Source organism: Erpetoichthys calabaricus, chromosome 2 (genome assembly GCF_900747795.2).
Source record: "Erpetoichthys calabaricus chromosome 2, fErpCal1.3, whole genome shotgun sequence".
In the NCBI taxonomy this organism is placed as follows: domain Eukaryota; kingdom Metazoa; phylum Chordata; class Cladistia; order Polypteriformes; family Polypteridae; genus Erpetoichthys; species Erpetoichthys calabaricus.
The window spans coordinates 248613520-248634105 of NC_041395.2; the positions used below are offsets into that span (position 1 = coordinate 248613520).

The 20586-nt window shown below is 35.5% G+C and overlaps 1 protein-coding gene across 1 annotated transcript in view; it reads left to right on the forward strand.

The window, feature by feature from the left end:
• Window positions 1–20586, forward strand: part of LOC114646923 (adhesion G protein-coupled receptor A3) — a 557815-nt gene that overhangs the window by 110991 nt on the left and 426238 nt on the right. Inside the window, exons 4-6 of the mRNA XM_028795327.2 lie at window positions 2268–2339; window positions 2646–2717; window positions 2960–3123. Of these exons, the coding sequence (XP_028651160.2) occupies window positions 2268–2339; window positions 2646–2717; window positions 2960–3123 (308 nt within the window). The remainder of the gene's footprint in view (window positions 1–2267; window positions 2340–2645; window positions 2718–2959; window positions 3124–20586) is intronic.

A 20586-nucleotide genomic window follows, 5' to 3' on the forward strand; every position in this document is an offset into this window, starting at 1 on the left:
AGCTGTTGAAAGCTGATCCTCCAACTAGGATGTTGGTTATCTCTGTGTCAATGGATCTTGAGGCTGATCCTCTAATTAGCTATGACCCACCCAATTTCACTGAGATTGCACAGGTGGTGAACCAGCTGAGGGTAGGGAAGGCTGCAGTGATTTGTGGTATCTGAGGTAAACTTCTTCATGCTGGTGGTAAGGCTGTCCTCCTGGCATTTTAAGCAATCTTTGCTTCCATTTGGGGGACAGACTGGAAAATGAGACTTGTCATTGTCTGAAAAGGGAAGGGTGATCACCTAGATTGTGGCAACTACAGGGGGATAACACTGCTCTCAGTGCCGGGTAATCGTCTTACTAGGGTCATCCTCAATAGGATCCATGATCACTTGCTCAACTACCAGTGACCAGACAAGTCTTGTTTTACACCTAAGAAGTCTACAGTCGACCACATCCTGGCACTGAGGGTTCTCATGAAGTGCAACTTCAAAAATCAGCAGAATTTCTTTGCAGCCTTTGCCAATTTTCTTAAAACGTTCGATCTGACTTGACCAATTGGTGCAGTATTTGGTATTTTTGCAATAAACAGCGTAAGGATTAATATGTTCAATCTATTATTATAAAAACTGATAGACATGGAGTTGCAATAAATGTGGGGATTGGTGGATTTGGCACCGTGTAAAGCCAAAAGTTATGTATAATTGCTTCATTACCTAAGTGTTATAGGACATAATGTACTTCTATAAGCTTTAGATAACACAAAATAAACAAGAAATAGTTATAATATAAAAATACCTCTACACAAATGTACATTTCAGTTCCATATCTAAAAATAATACACTTTAAATTTACATCCTTTCGTGCATTATATCACGTAGCCTTTTTGTATAAACTTTCTCTGTCATGAAAAAAATAAAAATGGGCCTAGCATTATTATCAATAGGGACATTTTTTTAAGTGAAGACGATCAAACATGTAGTACCCATACAATAATATATATAATGATGGTAAAGAGACTTTTGTTTCATTTAATGTTTTCATCTATTTAAATTTGATGTTTGACAGTTGATGTGACATTTCTGTTGAATGATTTTTTGCCTGAAAGTATTTAGTTTTAATGTGTCAGAGGGAGGATTTGCAACATTGTTCATAATGGCACTTGAATTTGTTTTGATTCTACTTTGCTACTATCTCCAGTGGGTCTCGAGTGTATCCCGTAACTAAATCTGCCCTTTTAATTAGCTTGTTGATTCTATGGGTCTAACTTGAAGTCATGTTACAAGACCAGCGCGCTACAACATTGAAAATTACACTGGCCATCACAGAGTTGTAGAAGATACGAAGGATGTCACAACTCACATTAAAGGAACACAGTCTCCTAAGGAAAAAGAGCCTGCCCTGCATATGTGAGATATAGTTCCTCTATGTTATGAGACCAGTCCAACCTGGAACTGATGTGGACTCTCAAGTACTTGTTGGAGTGTGCCACCTCTACATCTACTTTCTGAATAGTGATTGGACATAAAAATGATAAATAAATAAAGATAGTAACCAGTTCCTTGGTTTTGCTGATGTTAAGATGTAGACAATTTTTCTGCACCAAGAAACAAAGTTCTCCACCTGATTCCTATACTCTGTCTCACCCCCCTTATCAATACACCCCATAAGTACAGAATCATCTTAGAATTTGTTCAAGTAACATTGTCTGGTGTTATAGTCTGAGGTGTAGAGAGTGAAGAGAAAAGGAGACATTACTATTCCTTATGGTGCTCCAGTGTTGCTTACATCCATATCAGAAACAGTCCTTGAGTCTCACAAACTGTGGTTTGCCTGACAGATAGACCTTTATCAAAGACACCATACTCTCATCCACCTGCAGATCTTTGAACTTACCTCTTAACAGGGATTGCTGGATGATATTGAAAGCACTGCAGAAATCGGAAAATAAAACATATCCCTCACAGTGCTACCAGCTTTGTCCAGGTGAGAATAAGACTTGTGGAACAGGTAGTTAATTGCATCCTCCACTCCAGTCTTTGTCTGAAAGACAAACTGCAGTGGGTCCAGTTAGTCTGCTACATGAGTACTCATATAGTCCAGGACCATGTGATGTGAGATGTAAGATACACTAATCTGCAGTCATTAGGTGAAGAGGCGTAATGTAGCCAGCAGTCTTCTAGCTTCAGTTCCATTAACTGACAAGAGCAGATTACTGATATATTTCAGTAGAGGAATATTTTAAAGACACAATAAAAACAAAACTCTTTTTATTCTTCCAGGGATTTATCTAACAACAGGATAGGCTGTTTCTCTCCTGAAATGTTTGCAGATCTCAGTCACTTATCCAGATTGTAAGTATGAATATACTGTGATTTAATTTCTATTTGGCAAATAATACAGTTCAAAGTCAGAATGATAGCTTATGTTCCCTCAAATAGCACAAATAAATACTTAAAATATTGTAGACAAAATGTAATACTAAGAAAAAGACAAGTAAATCTCAACATCAGTATCAAAACAATGTCATCATCAGTCAGATTGTTGCTTTGTCTTTGTAAATAAATATTTTCAGTACTATACTATTAGTGTATTGGTTATTAAACCCATATTAATTTTATAACTATTTAATTTGTATTATGTTTTACTTATTTTCATAGATATTTATCAGGTAACATTTTCTCCACTCTTCCTGAAGGACTGTTTGCTGAATTAATTGCACTAAAATTCTTGTAAGTGTATTTACTTTGTATTTAGAAAATGTTGGTCATTATCATAAAAGTAAAACTGTTGGCACAGTGAATACCTGCAACAATAAAGTTACACATGTTTCAATTCATGTATATTGTATTTATTTATAAGTGTACTCATACAACTGTCATATATGCCTACAGAGAAATCAATCATCTTTCCTTCCTTTAGCATAATACTCATCATCTGTTTCATTTCTTTATTTTTTCCTTTCTATTTTTAGGTATTTTGGCACAGAAACACTTTTCTGTGACTGTAACCTGAAATGGTTATTACAATGGACAAGAAATAATTCTGTTAGAATTGGAAATGAAAGTTTATGTGTTTATCCAATTGTTTTACGTGGAATTGAATTTCGCGCTTTAAAGGAAAATCAGTTGAAATGTGGTAAGGTTACGCAATTATTATTTTTGCCTTTATAGTGTAATGCTAATCATGAGTGGCTTCCATATATCTGCTAACTTTATGTTCTTTATGTTTATACATCCATTATCATCATTACTTTTTTTCCAAATATATATATATGTATGTATGTATGTATGTATGTATGTATGTATGTGTGTGTGTGTGTGTGTGTGTATATATATATAGTAATACCTTGACTTACGAGTGTCCCAACTAACGAGTTTTTTGAGATACGAGCAGTCTCTTGGCCGATTTTTTGCTTTGAGTTGGGAGCTAAAATTTGGTTTACGAGCCAGCTTCAGATACCCCACCCCACCGCTAGTTCGTGCAGCTCGCCACAGTGAACGCTGCAACATCCCATGTCTCACTCGTTCACTTTAAGCAGTTAGCTCGCAGTGGAGGCTTCAGTGTTATGCTCGCAGTTATTTTGCAAAACTTTGTTTTTCCAACTATGGGTCCAAAGAAAGTGAGTGCGAAGGACAGTGCAGAGAAGAAGATGATGATGTGCATTGAATTAAAGGAAGAAATTATAGAAAAACATGAGCAAGGTGTGCGTGTAGTCGATTTGGCGAAACAGTACAAGTGTAGCACTTCTACAGTCTGCACCATACTGAAGCAGAAGGAGACGATAAAGGCTATAACGCCAGCCAAGGGAGTTAAAATCATTTCTAAACAGTGGACATCTATCCATGAAAATATGGAGAAGCTGCTGATTGTGTGGTTGACGGAGAAGCAGCTCGCAGGAGATACAGTGACGGAGGCTATAATCTGTGAGAAGGCACAAGCGATTTACACTGATTTGCAGAAGCAGACCCCAGGCACTTTGACAGACTTGGCATCGGGCGAGCCGTTTAAAGCCAGTCGGGGCTGGTTCGAGAATTTTAAAAAGAGGACCGGCATTCACGCCATTGTCAGACATGGTGAGGCAGCGAGCGAGGATATGAAGGCAGCTGAGGATTACTTCAAAACTTTTGCAGGAATAATAGCGGCCGAAGGATACATCCCCAAGCAAGCCTGGACATGGATGAAGGTGACATCAATGAGCTCATTGAGGAGCACTCTATGGAACTGACAACTGAGGAGCTAAAGGAGCTACAGACACAGCAGCACACGGAGGTTTTGCAGGAAATAAGTGACAAGGAAGTTATCTCTACAAGTGAGATAAAGGAAACGTTGGGAATGTGGGAGAAACTTTCAGACTTTATTCAGAAGAAACACCCAGAAAAAGTTTCAACTGGGCACACGACTGCGCTATTTAATGACACTTGCATGACGCATTTTAGAAACATTCTGAAAGGGAGGATGTAGAGAAAACACACCTCATTGGACAGGTTTTTTTCGAAAACCCCTGCAGATGAAAGTGAGGAAGGTACGGCGAAAAGGGCAAAAATCAGTAAATAACATTCAGTTATTCAGTTCAGCCTTACTCCACCACCTCCGTCAGCAAGGTAAATGCTGTACATTATACTGTACTGTACTTAACAAAACCAGTTTATTGCAGTACATTCTATTGTATTGTGTTTTTATACAATATTCATTATTTATAAGTACATTTTTCTTATTTAAAAACATGTAACAAAAAAATTGCAGTGTTTTTTGGAGGTCTGGAACGGATTAATGGCATTTCAATTCATTCAATGGGGAAAATTAATTTGAGATAAGAGCATTTTGATTTACGAGCTCGGTCACGGAACGAATTAAACTTGTATCTCAAGGTATCACTGTATAATATATATATATATACTGTATATATATATATATATATATATATATATATATATATATATATATATATATATATACACACACTGTGTGTATACCTAATACATTAGAAAGTATTTAGAATGTCAAAATCACCACTTTATCTATGGACTCCCACATGCTAGACTCATCAGATAATTTATTTTTTTTATTCACAATTGTGTTAATATTTTTAAATATTTTAAAAAATATAGTAATATAGTTGTATCATGCATTTTAAAATGCACTAAAAATAATTGTTAATGCAGACATTTTGTCGTGCAACTGACAAATTTGGGCTTTGCTCTTTTTTCAGGATATCTTCAGCTTTTTAGTGAACGGGGCCATTGGTTTTAATAAACTTTGAATTTTTTTTTTAAAAAGTAATATGAGTTCTCTTAGACTAACATGTAAAATAAATTTCTATGAAAACTGTTGTTGAGAGTTCTGATAAGTGTGGAATATGAATAACACTTATATTTTAAACAAATCTTTAAGATTTATTAAATAAATTAAAAAAGAAGTTGTAGCAAGTGCATGTTACTTCTCTATAATATGAGGAAAATAACAGGTTCACTTGATATTAATAATTAAAAATGAAATAAAAATTAAAACTAGAATAATTACATTTATAAAGTAAATTTTGGTTATATATTACAAATTAAGGGTTGTGGAGGAAGAGGAATGGATGAACTGATGTTAATCAATTAATTAATTATTGGGTTTAATTTTGGCAATTCCAGTAATTTATGAGGCATTTTGCTAAGGCTCACAGTTTATTTTTCTTAACTATTTCTGTGGATAAGTCTATCGGCCCTCAGACTAATGTAAAGGTAAATGAAACAACTCAGTTGTTATAAGTTACTGAATAGTACAATTTATTGATAAATACAAGGATTACATAAATATGAAATTGCTTATTTATTAACAAAGGAGTGCAAGACAGATGAGACAGACAAACATATAATACAGAAGAGACCATTTCTGTTTCATTTAGACATTTTCTGATGTTTCTTGAATTTAGAAGCTTTTTTCATTTGGTGTTTTTTTTTAATTTTAACATGATATGAAAGTCAGCCATGAATAAGAGAAGGCTAAAGCTTGAGGCTGCAACATGATACTTTATGTCTCCAAAGTATTTTCTAGATTTTATAAACTTTTATCTGGCCTAGTTAATCATGTGCACATTACACTGTAGTTGCATGACAAAGCTAGCGCTTTCTGGCTATTTACAAGCTACTGTAATTTTTTTTTGGCACATGTAAAGCAGTTTTACAGTATTAAACCTTTAAGTATGATGTCAAATGTTGCATAAAATAGTGTTTTGTGGCTCAGGGTTCAGTTGAAGAACTTTGTTTGTGGTGTGTTTTTACCAAATGGTATTTTCTTTGTGTATATTGTGGTGTTTTCCTTGCCAACTCACTGTTAGCCTCAGTGCTGTGCACTCTGCAACTTCATCAGGATAAGTTTGACTCTTTCTGGCTGAAGAGTTTTGGCACTGGGTTTTTCTTGTTGAAGTAACAGTTCTCCACAGTTGGTTTCAGTCACTGGCAAGGGCACAAGCAAGGAGCAGTGGATCTTCAAGCTACTTCCATAGAGTCTTACAGCTGAACACACTGAAAAAACTGCAAGGCTCAAACAAAGTGCTTCCTTGCTTAATAGAAATTTGCATGTTAAAGAGTTAAGCATTGTAATCCCAGATTGCAACAATCCTTAATTGAATAGATTGCCAACCCCAACTCAGACAATCTACAGTACAAATGATCATGGCACAGTCTAATAATATGTATCTCTGTAGAATACCAGAAAGTTCTGGCAATTGATCCTTCAGTGTCAGTGTCACATAACCACAAATGTACACCACCTGCAACCAGAAGACACAGAGGAGAGAAAGAGAATTAAAATGTCATTATAACAGGCAAAATAATTTACTAAACTAAACTACTTAGAAAAAGCAATCTGAACAGCAGTTGTAACATGATATTGAGTCTTTAGTTTTGATTTAAATAGTGAGGCTGAAGGAATCTGAAAGTTACTCATCTCAGATTTTGGAAGTTCTGTTGTTAAAGGTTTTGCTTCTCACATTAGTATTATTTGTAATGGAGATTTTTTTTGCAGCTTGCTCTTAAGGATGGGAGGCTGAGGTGGGTCTGAGTCGTTATGACTTAATATTCAAAGGGAGAATTTCAAATTTGACTGTTAATGTAACTTGAAACTAGTGTAATTAGTAGGAATTCAAGTTAATTAGTTATATTTCTCAGGTGTACTTAATGATCCTTGTTGCCGTGTTTTCAGATAGTTTAGATTAATAAGCCGAATGACTTGAACATCCACAAAATAAGGTGTTACAATACCCAGTTCGTCTTATAATGGCATGAGCTAGCTTTTCAAGAACCTGCAATTATCTTAATTTTGAAATATTTCTGAAATATAGAAATCAGGTTTTGGAAAGTGTGGAAATTCAATAAATAAAGGTTAAATCAGTGTTAAAGATAATATTGAATTTCTGTTGGACTTAGTTAAACTAAATTTCATGCATTTTGAATTAGAAGTTCACTGTATTGTTATGCTACTGTATTTTCAGAAATGTCACCCACTTAAAGACCCTTGGTTTTTTCAAAATTGAAGTGCAGCCCTGTAGGGGTCCCTTGGGATCTATAGAGGGCGCAGTCGGGGAAGTATCACTCTACTTTGTCTATGGCTTGGAAGTGTTTCCTAGAGGAGACAGAATGACACCGGAAGCATTTCCCAGGTCTGTCATAAAAGGAAGCCTGCTGCCTCCCGACTCTGACATGTCCATATGTGGCAAAGGTGAAAAAAAAGGAGGAAGAACTGTTGGTTATTGATCATTTATTGTGAATTTGTGGCTTGTTATTGGGAGATGATTATGGAAAGGGCCTGGAAGAAGAATAAAAATCTTTTATTTTATTCTATTAATGTGTGGTGTATTGCTGGATCTGTTGTTCGGGGGCTCTTGTTGTCACAACACCTAATCTGAAGTGATACCCTTTTGTCTTCTTCATTCTTGCTCAGATTTTCAGCATTCTACTTTAAGAAAATGTGTGGTATAAGTATACAGTAGTGAATTACTTTTTTATTAGTTTTGATCTGAGACGAGCTGCTTTATCTAAAGGCCACTTTAAATACAAGGTATTATACACATGATATTTGTCATTCTTATATCAAATAGCTTGTACATTCAGGTTTGAGTAACTAGTAAACTGGTATTGTTTAAATGACTCATAGTTATAGATCTTAACTGTGCATTAACTGAACGATAAAAGACAAATAATGATTTCATTTTGAAAGTGTGCATAACCTTTGCAATCGGAAGAAAGCCTATTGTGGTAGAAACCCATCTTGAAGGGTACATTTTGTAAATCTAAGTGAATATGAAAATCACCCTTATTAATTCAACTAGCAAAATACCCGCACTTCGCAGCGGAGAAGTAGTGTGTTAAAGAGGTTATGAAAAAAAAAGGAAACATTTTAAAAATAACGTAACATGATTGTCAATGTAATTGTGTTGTCATTGTTATGAGTGTTGCTGTGTTTTATATATATAAAATACACACACACACATATAAACATATATATACATATACATATACACATATATATACATATCTACATATATATATATATATATATATATATATATATATATATATATATATATATATATATATATATACACATCCACATATCAACATATATATATACACATATATACACACACACACGCTTTATGGGTGATGATTGTTTTACTCTTTTTATCTTTATTTTATTTTATTGTAGAATCAACTCCTATCTGCGCACAGCAGGGCAGCCGTGGGCGGATGCGTATGGTGTATTCACTCCATGTTATCGTGCATTGCGCTGTCAGTGGTATTTTGATAAAAGAATTTGAACAACATATAAGAAGCGTATAAATTATTAAACAGTAAAACATTAACATTTAAGAAGTAAAGTTACATTAAGTACTACTGCAGTGCCTTCGGGTATACCTCATTTTTTGTTTGCCCATTACATGCTTAAATGTATACATTTTTTGGTGCACCTACCCGAGAACACGCGACATATAACCGAGCGTGGGAGAAGCATGGATTTTAAACACGCGTTGAGTTCATCTGCTGGTCTCCCTCGTGGAATAACTGGTAATGTTTGACTAAAATGTACAGCGAGTAAAACGACATTACCTCCTATTTTTTTTTTTTACGATCTCTGAGATCTTGCTTTTTTCGGTTCAAGGCTTCATAAGCTCTTTTATGTTGTATGGTGTACTTATCCCAAACCATCATCTTTGAATGTTGCAAGACTTTCGCCTTGTATGTAGATCGGGGTAATTACATTCATTGCATTCCTAGTCTGAATCACAATCTGATTGTATGGGTGGTTACCTGGCACTGTAGGGTTGCCACCCGTCCTTTAAAATACGGAATCGTGCCGCGTTTGAGAATGAAATTGCGCGTCCCGTTTTGAATCAATACTGGACGGGATTTATCCCGTATTTTTTTTATCATTTTTTTTTTAAAGCAGCGTCTCATGCAAATCATCCCACACGCATTTTATGAAGATGCCTCCTTTCCTACTTTTGATTGGGTAATACTTGATGTCATCGTTAGTTTGATTGGTGTTTTTAACTGTCCAGTGAGGAGGGCGTGTCTTTTAAGTACAGTCTGCAAAGTGTTGGCACTGAGATGTGGCGTCAGCGCCATAGTTGAAGCCCCTAACGTTGCAGTCAGCAAGTCGGCTAACATCCGCCATGTGCCGTCTTTCAGTTGCGAGAAGCAGATCATAGAATGGTTGAAACTGTTGCCCCTAACGTTGCGCCACGGCGTGTGGTTCGTTTATACCTCGTGTCTTCTCATTAAACTTTTATCTCGCGAATATGTTATTGCAATCCGCAGCGGGAGCGTTTCTATAAACTTAATTTAAACTTACGTTTTACACCGTGCTTTGTTTCCCTTATGAACATGCTTGTATGCTTAACTCGCTCCATTCTCAATTGTTTAATTAAGTTTTTTGCTCTTCGCTGTTTGCGGCTGTTCCTCCATTTCCCCCTACTTCGTTCTTTTATCTCGCGAATATGTTATTGCAATCCTTAACGGGAGCGTTTCAATAAACTGATTGAAAATAGTTTTGCATTTACCTTTTTAGTAAAAGGCGAGCTTTTAAGCCTGAGAAATCACCCCGTAAATGCACACGTTTAATTGGACATGTGTTAATATGTATGGTTACACAGTATTAAAAGACAGTGAACAACGTCAGTTACCTTTGTTCCCGCGTTTGATAAAAGGTGAGCTTTTAAGCCTGAGAAATCACCCCGTAAATGCACACGTTTAATTGCACATGTGTTAATATGTATGCTTACACAGTATTAAAAGACAGTCAAAAATTAACGTCATTTACCTTCGTTCCCGCGTGCGACTCGTGCTGTAAATGTCTTCCTTGTTTTTAGTTCACGTGATTACGTAGGAGGCGTGATGACGCGATACGTGACTCCGCCTCCTCCATTACAGTGTATGGACAAAAAATATGTTCCAGTTATGACCATTACGCTTTGAATTTCGAAATGAAACCAGCCTAACTTTTGTAAGTAAGCTGTAAGGAATGAGCCTGCCAAATTTCAGCCTTCCACCTACACGGGAAGTTGGAGAATTAGTGATGAATGAGTCAGTCAGTGAGTGAGTGAGTCAGTCAGTCAGTCAGTGAGGGCTTTGCCTTTTATTATTATAGATTAACAAGCTTCTAAATATAACTAAGAATGTGGAATAAGAGCAAAGAGGTATGAAAATTAATAGCAATCCTTGATTCAGTTTTAATGTGTAGCATAAATACCTCTAGAACAGTGAACCTTGTAGAAGTTTGAAGTTCTTCTTTAAAGACTGAATCAAAGTCCTCCCCTTTGACCTACAATGTGAATTTATGTGGAATCTAAAACTATTCAATGTTGCTTGTTGGAAAGCTGTAAACTATGATCAAGGGTGAAATGTAAAACATTCATGTGAAACATCAACTAAGAGAATAATTGGTGTATGTTAAATTCATATTTGAATAGGAAAACCAGCATCAGACTTTGCATTTAAAATAATGTCATTACTAGGATTGTTCTGTTTCTTAAAAAGTGGATGTTTCATAAATAGCATTTTGCAATGCTTTGAAGTGAATTAATCAATCAATTTGAATTAATCTGAATTAATTGAAGGATTGATGATTTAATCTGAGGCTTTAACATGGAATAAATTACAGTATTTAAGCAGACAATTGTATTAAATGATCTGACTTTAATTGAAATGTTGTCATATTATGTTGTTCATATATTTAATTTTTTTTTCTTATAAAAAATTTAGAATTATTGAATTCATTTGTAATTATTTTGGAATTAATATAAGAAAGTTTAGTTTACTCTATACTTTGATTATGGATATAAGTTGGAGCCAAAATAAGTAAGTGTTACAACCTGAAATTTGCATTCACAAAGCTGAAGTCTGAGTGATGTTATAAACAGTGAATCAGACAGGGTTTTTCCTTAGTTTGGCATAAAATAAAACATATTCTCTGGTTTTAATAAGAAAATATTCTCTAAAAGGCCCACATTGCTCTAAAAGAAGCTCAGATTATTTTTCAATGGCCCTGCTTTAGAAGTAATCCTGGTCTATTATCAGCAGCTGAAGGAATGCATTTAACCCTGGTATGTGGCACGTCTTAAATAAAGTGTGTGAGTGTGTATTTTTTTATTTTGTTCTGTTTTAACTGCCAAAAACTAATACTATTAGTACCAGTGTTAAATAATATGGTGGCATCTTCAGTTTTGGCAAGAGTAATTAATTTAGATGAAATTTTAGAAGCCTGGTGGGGTGAAGATTTTAACTTTCAATGCTTGGTTTTCATGCTTAATAAGCACCTTCACTTGTATACTCCAGCTCTGTTTTAAAAGATACCTAGTGGAATCATCGTCATCTTATTCTTCTGTTATTGACTCATATGCAGACATAAAGCATTCTTGACTTGCATTCATATAATTGCAGTAATTTTTAATTAATTCATTTAAATTAATTAATAGATGAGGGATATTCATTTACTTTCTAAGATTTCATATTACTGCCTCATTTTCAGAGGCACAAACTAGCCATGAATGTATAAAAAAGAAATTTAAAAATGAAATTCTTATAATTAAAATTTAAAAATTTAAGAAATAAAAAAGTCCTATAGTTTCTATAAATAATTATGGGAAACTCTAATGAAAGTTTTGTGACAGTCTGTTTGGAAAATGAAGAATATGCACAATGTACACACAGATATACTGTACATCAGAAAAGCAAAACCATGTGTAAAAAAAAACAAAAAAACAATCTCAGTAAAAGGATAAGTACTTTTTGCACATTTTATAGTTACCACTGAGTAATGCATGGAGCTGAATGAGAACCTCTACAGAAATTACAAATCGCATCTAGGTAACAAGTCCTTAACATAAGAATTCCTGTTGACATGTTTTATGTTATGACTTGAGTATGAGTCTGCCGTTTAAAAATTTTACTGCCATATCTTGGCCTCTTATACCAATTCTAATTTATATGTAAAAGCTGAAGTATGGGTAGGGTGAAGCTAATGTTGCAGTGTTTAAACATATTAGTAATGTTTGATATCAGGTAGCCCCACTAAAGTAGACATTTATTGGAACTAAAAACATCTAATCTGGATGCAGTTTTTGTACTAATACTTGGCAAAATTAATTCAGGCTCTATTGTTATACAATAAAATAATGAAAAACTTTAGTCAAATTTTGGACTTTGTTGAGTAAGAATACCATTTAAAAATACAGGTGCATAGAAAGTGTTTTGACCAGTGGCACGATAATCCATTGTGTGGATGGAATAATATTGCATCCTTTTACAAGAAAACACAAACTTTGGTGGTACATATGATCTTAAAATTGCCCAATAGGCTCCAGTGTCTATAATGACAAATGCTAGACCAGGAAATGAAACATAGGTAGTGAGCCTACATTTTAAAGAAGGATAGGAATAAATTGGGATGGCATACCCAAAACACTAAACAAAATCATAGTTAGAATATGGGAGGAGCAGGATTTATAGCCTAAATATTAAATCAAGAAAAAACACATGAGAGAGTTTGTTTGCTATTCACACTTTTGGGCACTGTTGTAGCATGCTGCTGGTTTAAGTGGCATCATACTGAGCTGCAACTTTCAGTGAGCCTGACCCCACCAATTAGGGAATCCATTCCCGGGCATTCCCGGACATTTTTCATTCCCGCATTCCCGGGAATTAAACTGCTGTAATTCCCGGGAAAACGGGTTCGGCCAAGCTTGCATATATAGCGTGTAAAAGTGTAAAAATCGATCAAGAAATAACAGAGTTATAGTTTGAAATAACTAAGGTAGTTCCATTGCTGCAGCTTGCACTTCATCAGACAACAGCTTTGAACAGCAACTTGAAATTGCAATGCGTCAGTCTGTTGTCATCCGCATTATCTGTGCCAAGAAACTTGCCGTTACAGAATGATGACAAGAAACTGGATGCAGCCCACACATATGAACATTAGGTTGATTGTCGATGCTAAATTGGCCCTAGTGTGTGTAGAATGTGTGTATGTGTGAGTGTGTTCTCCCTTCAACGGACAAGCGCTTTGTCCAGGGATTGTCCCAGTTTTGCAACCTTGTTTGCTGGGATAGGCCCCTGCAACCTTGCTCAGGATTAGGCAGGCTTAAAAAATGGTATAGTATTGTATGGTATGGTATGAAAAACCCCTGTTAGGAATCAAAATACAAGAAGAAGAAAAAAGGAGGAAAAATTCAAAATGATACCAGATTGCAACAGAGAATTGATGTTCTTGGTGAAGGAGTATACCTAGGCTGTTTTAAATGATAAAGTCTTTGTCAATATGACATTAGAAAAATTAAAATGGTCTTATAAATTGAATAGTCTATCCATGCTCTTTCAGATTATCCATCCATCCATTATCCAACCCGCTATCAGATTATCTTTTTTAAATTAATGAATGAATTAAGAAATCTTCCTGTACTAACCATCAGTCATTGAGGCATGTGGGAATTGGTTTTGTGATGCAAATAAAATTTTGATGCAGCTTTTATCTTTTCTGATATGCAAGGTACCCTTTGTAGACCCTTCAATGCTTGATGATAATTTATGTTGGTCAAGTTATCTGGTGTTTGTGCCTGCCTGTAAAAGTCTTTCAGCTTTTCAAAAAGAATGTTGAGGTAGTGACGCAGTCATATATTACTAGTTAATAAGACTAAGCAGTGAATGGGATATACATTACTCTGTTTTTTATATCCTAGCAACATGCCCATGTAATAGACTTGCACCATCTTTTTTATTTAGAAACAGCTTTTTTGATAAGTTAAAACCTTAGCTTTTGTGCTCAGATTAGGAAAATGACTGTGACAATCTAATTGAAATGTGCAACAGTTTGATAGTAGATTAGCTGGAGAGCAAGAAATAAAGACATGTTTTTTCTCCCAGTTTATTTCATCCTACAATTACACCTAAATTAAATTAAGTTTTACAGTCCAGAAGAGCAGATTTACTGTATATCATTAACGCTTTGTTATCAACTGAGAAAGACAGGAATGTCTAAAATTGAGGGGCTGTTTATAGTGTGATAAGCATAGCCATATAAACCTCTATCCACAGGAAAGAAAGGAAATATGAACATCCAGGTGGAAATTTTCATGTGAACAGCCTTAGTAGGGTGATTTATAAAAAAACAGTACTATTTGAATAATCCAAGTTACTACTTTGTATTATGTTGTGAGGTTTCTTGTCACTTTCTTTTTGATCTCGCCATCACCTTGGCTCAAATTATGATTGGATTCTTCTTTAACTTTTTTTTGCACTTTTCCAAATTGATCATGATCCTCTGGGCATTTTTAGGGATTTTTTAAATCCAAGGAATCCAATTCTTCAGTTTGTACTTTACCCAAAGGCTTTATTAAAAAGTTGATTATTTTTAAATTATGTTTTAGTGCCATTTGTATTGAGGGCACCGCTAATTTGTGGATTTTGCATTGTTTGTTTCTCTCAATTCTCAGAGACAGTGTCACAATTTCTTTATGGACTATTTAAAGACTGTGCTTTTTACTTCTAATTTATGTGAGATTTGATAAAAACCATGTGACCACTTTGTCAATCGTTTTTGAGTTTTCTGGCTTAAAAAAAATTACTTTCTTACTTTTGTCACAAACTCGACTAAGAGCCATTGCAAGGTTTGGGGCAGCCACCCGTATATAATTTTCCTGGGTGCAAAATTTAAGCAAGTGATAGCACTGATGTGCATAAACCGGAGTCCAAACAGAACTGAGGGGGTCTGTATCGAAGGAGTGGCACTTCATAGGAGTGACATAAAAAGGTGTGACATAAATACTGTATTAGAGGAGTGACATTTTATTGGAGTGACATAACATACTACTACACACAACTGAAAGTACGCTCGCCAAAAAAATCATTGTCGACTCACCTACCACTTGGATGGTTGGTTGGATGGTTGTCACTCCTTTGAAATTTATATCACTCCTTTGTTATGTCACTCCTATGACATGTCACTCATTTGAATAGGACCAAACTGAGGGGATAGGGGAAAGATGGAGGCTTTTAAAGGCCAATATAGGAAGTGACATCAAAGGGGCCGGTACCAGAATGGTCTTCATCCATAGGCTCGGCCCCGGAAATGACATCATAGGGGCCAGAACCAGAAAGATCTTCATCCATAGGTTTGGACCCAGAAGTGACGTCAACAGGGTCAGGTGGAGTTTCCTGTGAGCGGTCTGCAGAAAAGCGAGACTCTGCCACATTCCGGTGTGGCTCAGAATTGCCCACATTCAAGCCCTTTAGCTGCCTCCCATGCGCAAGTGTGTGACACTTTACACCATAATTTCAGTTTGCCCTTTTTGCTTTGACGAAAGATAGGATTGCTTTCTGGTAACAAACTTTACATGTCTCTGACTACATTTTGTCTTCCAGTCCTTTTCAAAAATCTTTCTGCATAGTTCAGGCAGTACAAAATTAAACTCTTAATTAACTACTATGGCTATAGCTGTAGCTCTCTGGATGTAGCATTAGTTTGAAAGATACCAGTAGAATCATCACCCTTATATCCCTGTAACAATAAGAAGAATATAAGGACTTATAATACTCCTTAAATGTATGTATGCTCCCTGATTTTATTTACAGTTGTGTTGGTAATTTTTATCACATTGTGAACTCCCTGCTTATGGATTTGTTATTTTCTCTTCATTTTCATAATAATATATGGTGCAATTTAAAAACAAGTTATTCAGTGTCTCCTGTTGTCAAGAGATTAAATTCTGATAGTAGAGCCAGTCTTTTTCAATAGAGAACCTCATTAGGACATCTGGCATATTCATAATCTAGTCTGTAAATCTCTGTAATCAGTTTTTCCTAGTCTCCAGTTTACTTTTATGAGAGAAATATGAAATAATTTGGCCTCTTCAAACCGTCTTTGTCGTTTCTCAGAGTGTTTCCACAGACACCTCATAGGATTCATTGGTCTTTAAAAATGATTGATTAGTTTAGAGATGAATTCTATAAAGTTCTGCTAATGATAGGGTTAAGATGCCAGTTGTGAGTTAAGTATGTGGAGCATAGTGATGTAAACTCAGAAATAAGATGAGTGTGGTTAGAGATGACAATCGCATCATACTCACAAGATATGATTGTTGCCATCTTGTCTCCCAAAGTGAGACCAAACATCACAGAATCCAAATCCTCTGATGTACTAAGAGACAAGGCAGACACAAAACACAAAGAATTCAACTCCCCCACCAGTGGAGATAACAGCAGTTAAAAAACCCTACATTCTATTCAATAGTACAGTCCAGGTAGAATAATCCTGTGGTAAGATGTTAAATTGTCACAATAAAAAATATGTTTAGTCATTTGAGAATGATATTCTCAAAGACATACACTTACTGATATATATTATACTGTATACTTTATAAGTGTTCTTATATCTTTTATATTGTAATTATAACCTTTTTATAATGTTATCATAAAAACAGCTGAAATGACAGTTATTCAATGCACCTTTATACACAAGCATACATACACAAGAATTTGCATGCATATGCATATAAACATACAAATGAACATAAATACGTATGTGTATTACTAATGTATGGTTTCAGTTTCTATTAATTTATGCCTACACATATACTTAATAAAATATACTATGGGGTATAGGTACCAAATGTATTCTCATTATTCCACACTACACTATAGTATACAGTATGTATGCTATTGTTAAAAATTTAAATATTACTCAGGTATTAAGATCAGAAGAAAAATAACAGTATTTAAAAAATAAGAAAAAAGGGGTTGAATAGTGGCAAACAAGTGTTATATTAAAAAATGGTACAAGGTTTGCACACAAAGACTAAATCAAGCTCTCTCACATTGCTGCCATTATTCTTTGCATTGCGCCAACACAATTTTACTTCTGCCATTAGAATGTTAATTTAGTTTTAAACATTGTCCAAATCATTTTTTTAGCTCTTGTTGAAGAAGAGAAGACACAGTATACAATTTCTTATTCTTATTTCAAGAATAAAAATCTGGAGTGTTCTCCACTCAACTTCCTCGTATACATAGAGATTATATAATAATTGTATATGCCAACTTGCGAAACAAAACATGTACCTATTCAAGTTGCAAGCCTTATTTGATAGTTCTTTTACCTGATTAGATAAATTTCCAATTACTGTGTTATTTTGTGATTGTACCATATACAGTAATTTCTTTGCCTTGTTAATAAGTTAAATAACAGTTAAAAATAATAATTAGTGCAATGTAGTTAATACACTATTGCTAAATAAAATTAATAATTAGATATTCCCAAAATTATGTATTATTCTAGCCCCATCTTTAACTGTTAAATTCTGTTTATATGAAAAATCAGAGTGTAAGTATGTATGCAGCTGATTAATTTTCTTTTGCTTTTGTGATGCTGTTTGCTTTTCAACTCTCACTTTCAAATAAAAAAAAACTTCGGGCAATCCAGAAAATACAGAAAATGAGAACAAATGTCAATTAATTCACAAACAGTACAAAACTGATGAAAGATCAAAACATATAAGAAATACAATTCGTGGAATTAAACGTAAGGACAAAGAAATAAATGCATACTGCAAATCAGAAAGGTACGGTATGTAATTTTCTAAATTTTTAATTTTAAAGAATATCTATACTTAAAAATGATCTTGTACCGGAAAAATAATAAAACAATGATTTCATTGATCAAAATGTAATTTATTAAATTAGTTTGAATAACCACTGTAATCTGTACATATAAAAGGCAAAGCCGTCACTGAGTCATCACTAATTCTCCCACTTTCCATATAGCTGGGAAACTGAAATTTCCCGTGCTCAGTCCTTGCAGTGTACTTACAAAAGTTAGGTATGTTTCATGTCCTATTGCAACACCCGGGGGGGGGGGGGGGGGGAACAGGTGTACCCCCTAAACTGTATACAGTATATAGATAGGGGAAACCCCTCCTCACTATTTCTGTGACTTCAAACATACATAGGAACTCCAAATTTCCCATGCTCATCCTTTACACTGTACTTACAAACGTTAAATATATTTCATATCGCTCCGTGCCCCGTAACGAACTTTCGAAAATAACATCTTTTTGGCAGTTCTCACCATTATGCCATAAGGAACTTTCGGAACTGACCTCTCCTTTTGGCGGTTTCATTCCTTATTTCCGTTAACAGAGGATTTATTTCATGGCAGACACGCACAACGGCCGTCCCCAGTCCTCCTTCCTTTTTCTGCACAGCTGCTGACCGCGCACCTACCAAGTGGTTGGCTCCTGCCTATATACATTAATAACATCCCGCGCTCATGTGCCTCATCACTCGCTTCCTTACTTTCCTCAACTGTTTGTCGTGCTTACTGCTCCCTTCTTCTTTACTCCACCGCTTCAAGCCTATTATTGTTCTCCTTCCTTCACATCTTCCTGCTGGTGACTCCTGCCTTTTCATTTACTCCACTGCTTCAAGCCTGTTATTGTTGGCCTTGCTTCACGTCTTCCTGCTGGCGACTCCTGCCTTTTCGTTTACTACACCGCTTCAAGGCTGATATTGTTGGGTTTCCTTACTTCCTCACATCTGCCTCCTCGTGACTGTTGCCTTTTCTTTTACTCCACTGCTTCTTGCCTTCCTTCGTACATTCTTTCTCAACAGGTGCAAGTTTACCCCAAATAACATGTCTATTCCGATGATCACCATTGATCACAATTACACCGACCCGTACCCAGTGGTTTCCATGCCCTGAAGATGTGCCTGCCTCTTCCATCCTCTCTCTTACTTATTGCATGGCCATATCAGTCTCAGCCTTGATATCAGCAGAGACATTGTGTCTTATGTACTGAATGACAGGGACAGGTTCAAGGTGTGGACTGATGACAGTACAGGAAACAATTATACTACACAGGACCACTATAGCAGTGAAATGCTTAAGCTCTCAACCTATGGTTCTGCATGTGAACTGATGGCTGCTGCTGAATTGTTTCGTTGCCGCTTTCAAGTGTATAGAAATTGGGAAATATTTTACACCTTTGGACAACCGGGAATGCCTGTTAAACATCTTAGATTCACGGGTAGCGATTTGGGTATTGGACACTTCGATGTTTATGAATGTGGACACAAAGTTATCAATTAAACGTGTTGTATCTTTACAGCGGTTGACAAATGTGGAATGTAACTCCAAATACGAACCTGATTGAAAGAAATAATGATAATCAAATCCTTGATGACAGCAACACTTATATCAGTGACAAAACAATTACATCGATAATCATGTTATCCATCCATCCATTATTCAACCTGCTATATCCTAACTGCAGGGCCATGAGGGTCTGCTGGAGCCAATCCCAGCCAACACAAGGCGCAAGGCAGGAAACAAACCCTGGGCAGGGCGCCAGCCCAACCGCAGGGCGCACACATACACCAAGCACACACTAGGGACAATTTAGAATCGCCAATGCACCTAACCTGCATGTCTTTGGACTGTGGGAGGAAACTGGAGTACCCGGATGAAATCCACGCAGATGCGGGGAGAACATGCAAACTCCACACAGGGATGACCAGGGAAGCAAACCCATGGTCTCCTAACTGAAGGTAGCAGCACTACTCACTGCACCCCCGTGCCGCCCTACAATCATGTTATGTTATTTTTAAAATGTTTTCTTTTTCATAACTTCTTTAACACAGTACTTCTCTGCTGCGAAGCGTGGGTATTTTGCTAGTTACTGATAAAACAGGTTTCTTTCATCGACAAAATAATGTGTAACAATGAAAAACAAACTTACCAATTGTTACTGGTAATATGTTGCCAATCATACGTGATTAATATTGAACACAAATTCTTACTAAGTTCTGTAATTTCACCAATAAATTAATAACCTTTTGTAGAAATTCAGAACCAGCACATTGAAGAAAATTTCATAAACACTATTAAATCACTAAAAGTACTGTATTTTAAGCACAAAACCAAAAAAACAAAAAGTAAATTTAAAAAAAAACATAGCTCAAAACAATTGTAGAATATAATTTGAAAAAATATGATACAAACTCTGTTTGTTTACTCACCAGTGTATCCATGGAAATGCTCCACAATATCTTAAAGAACTCCTTATAT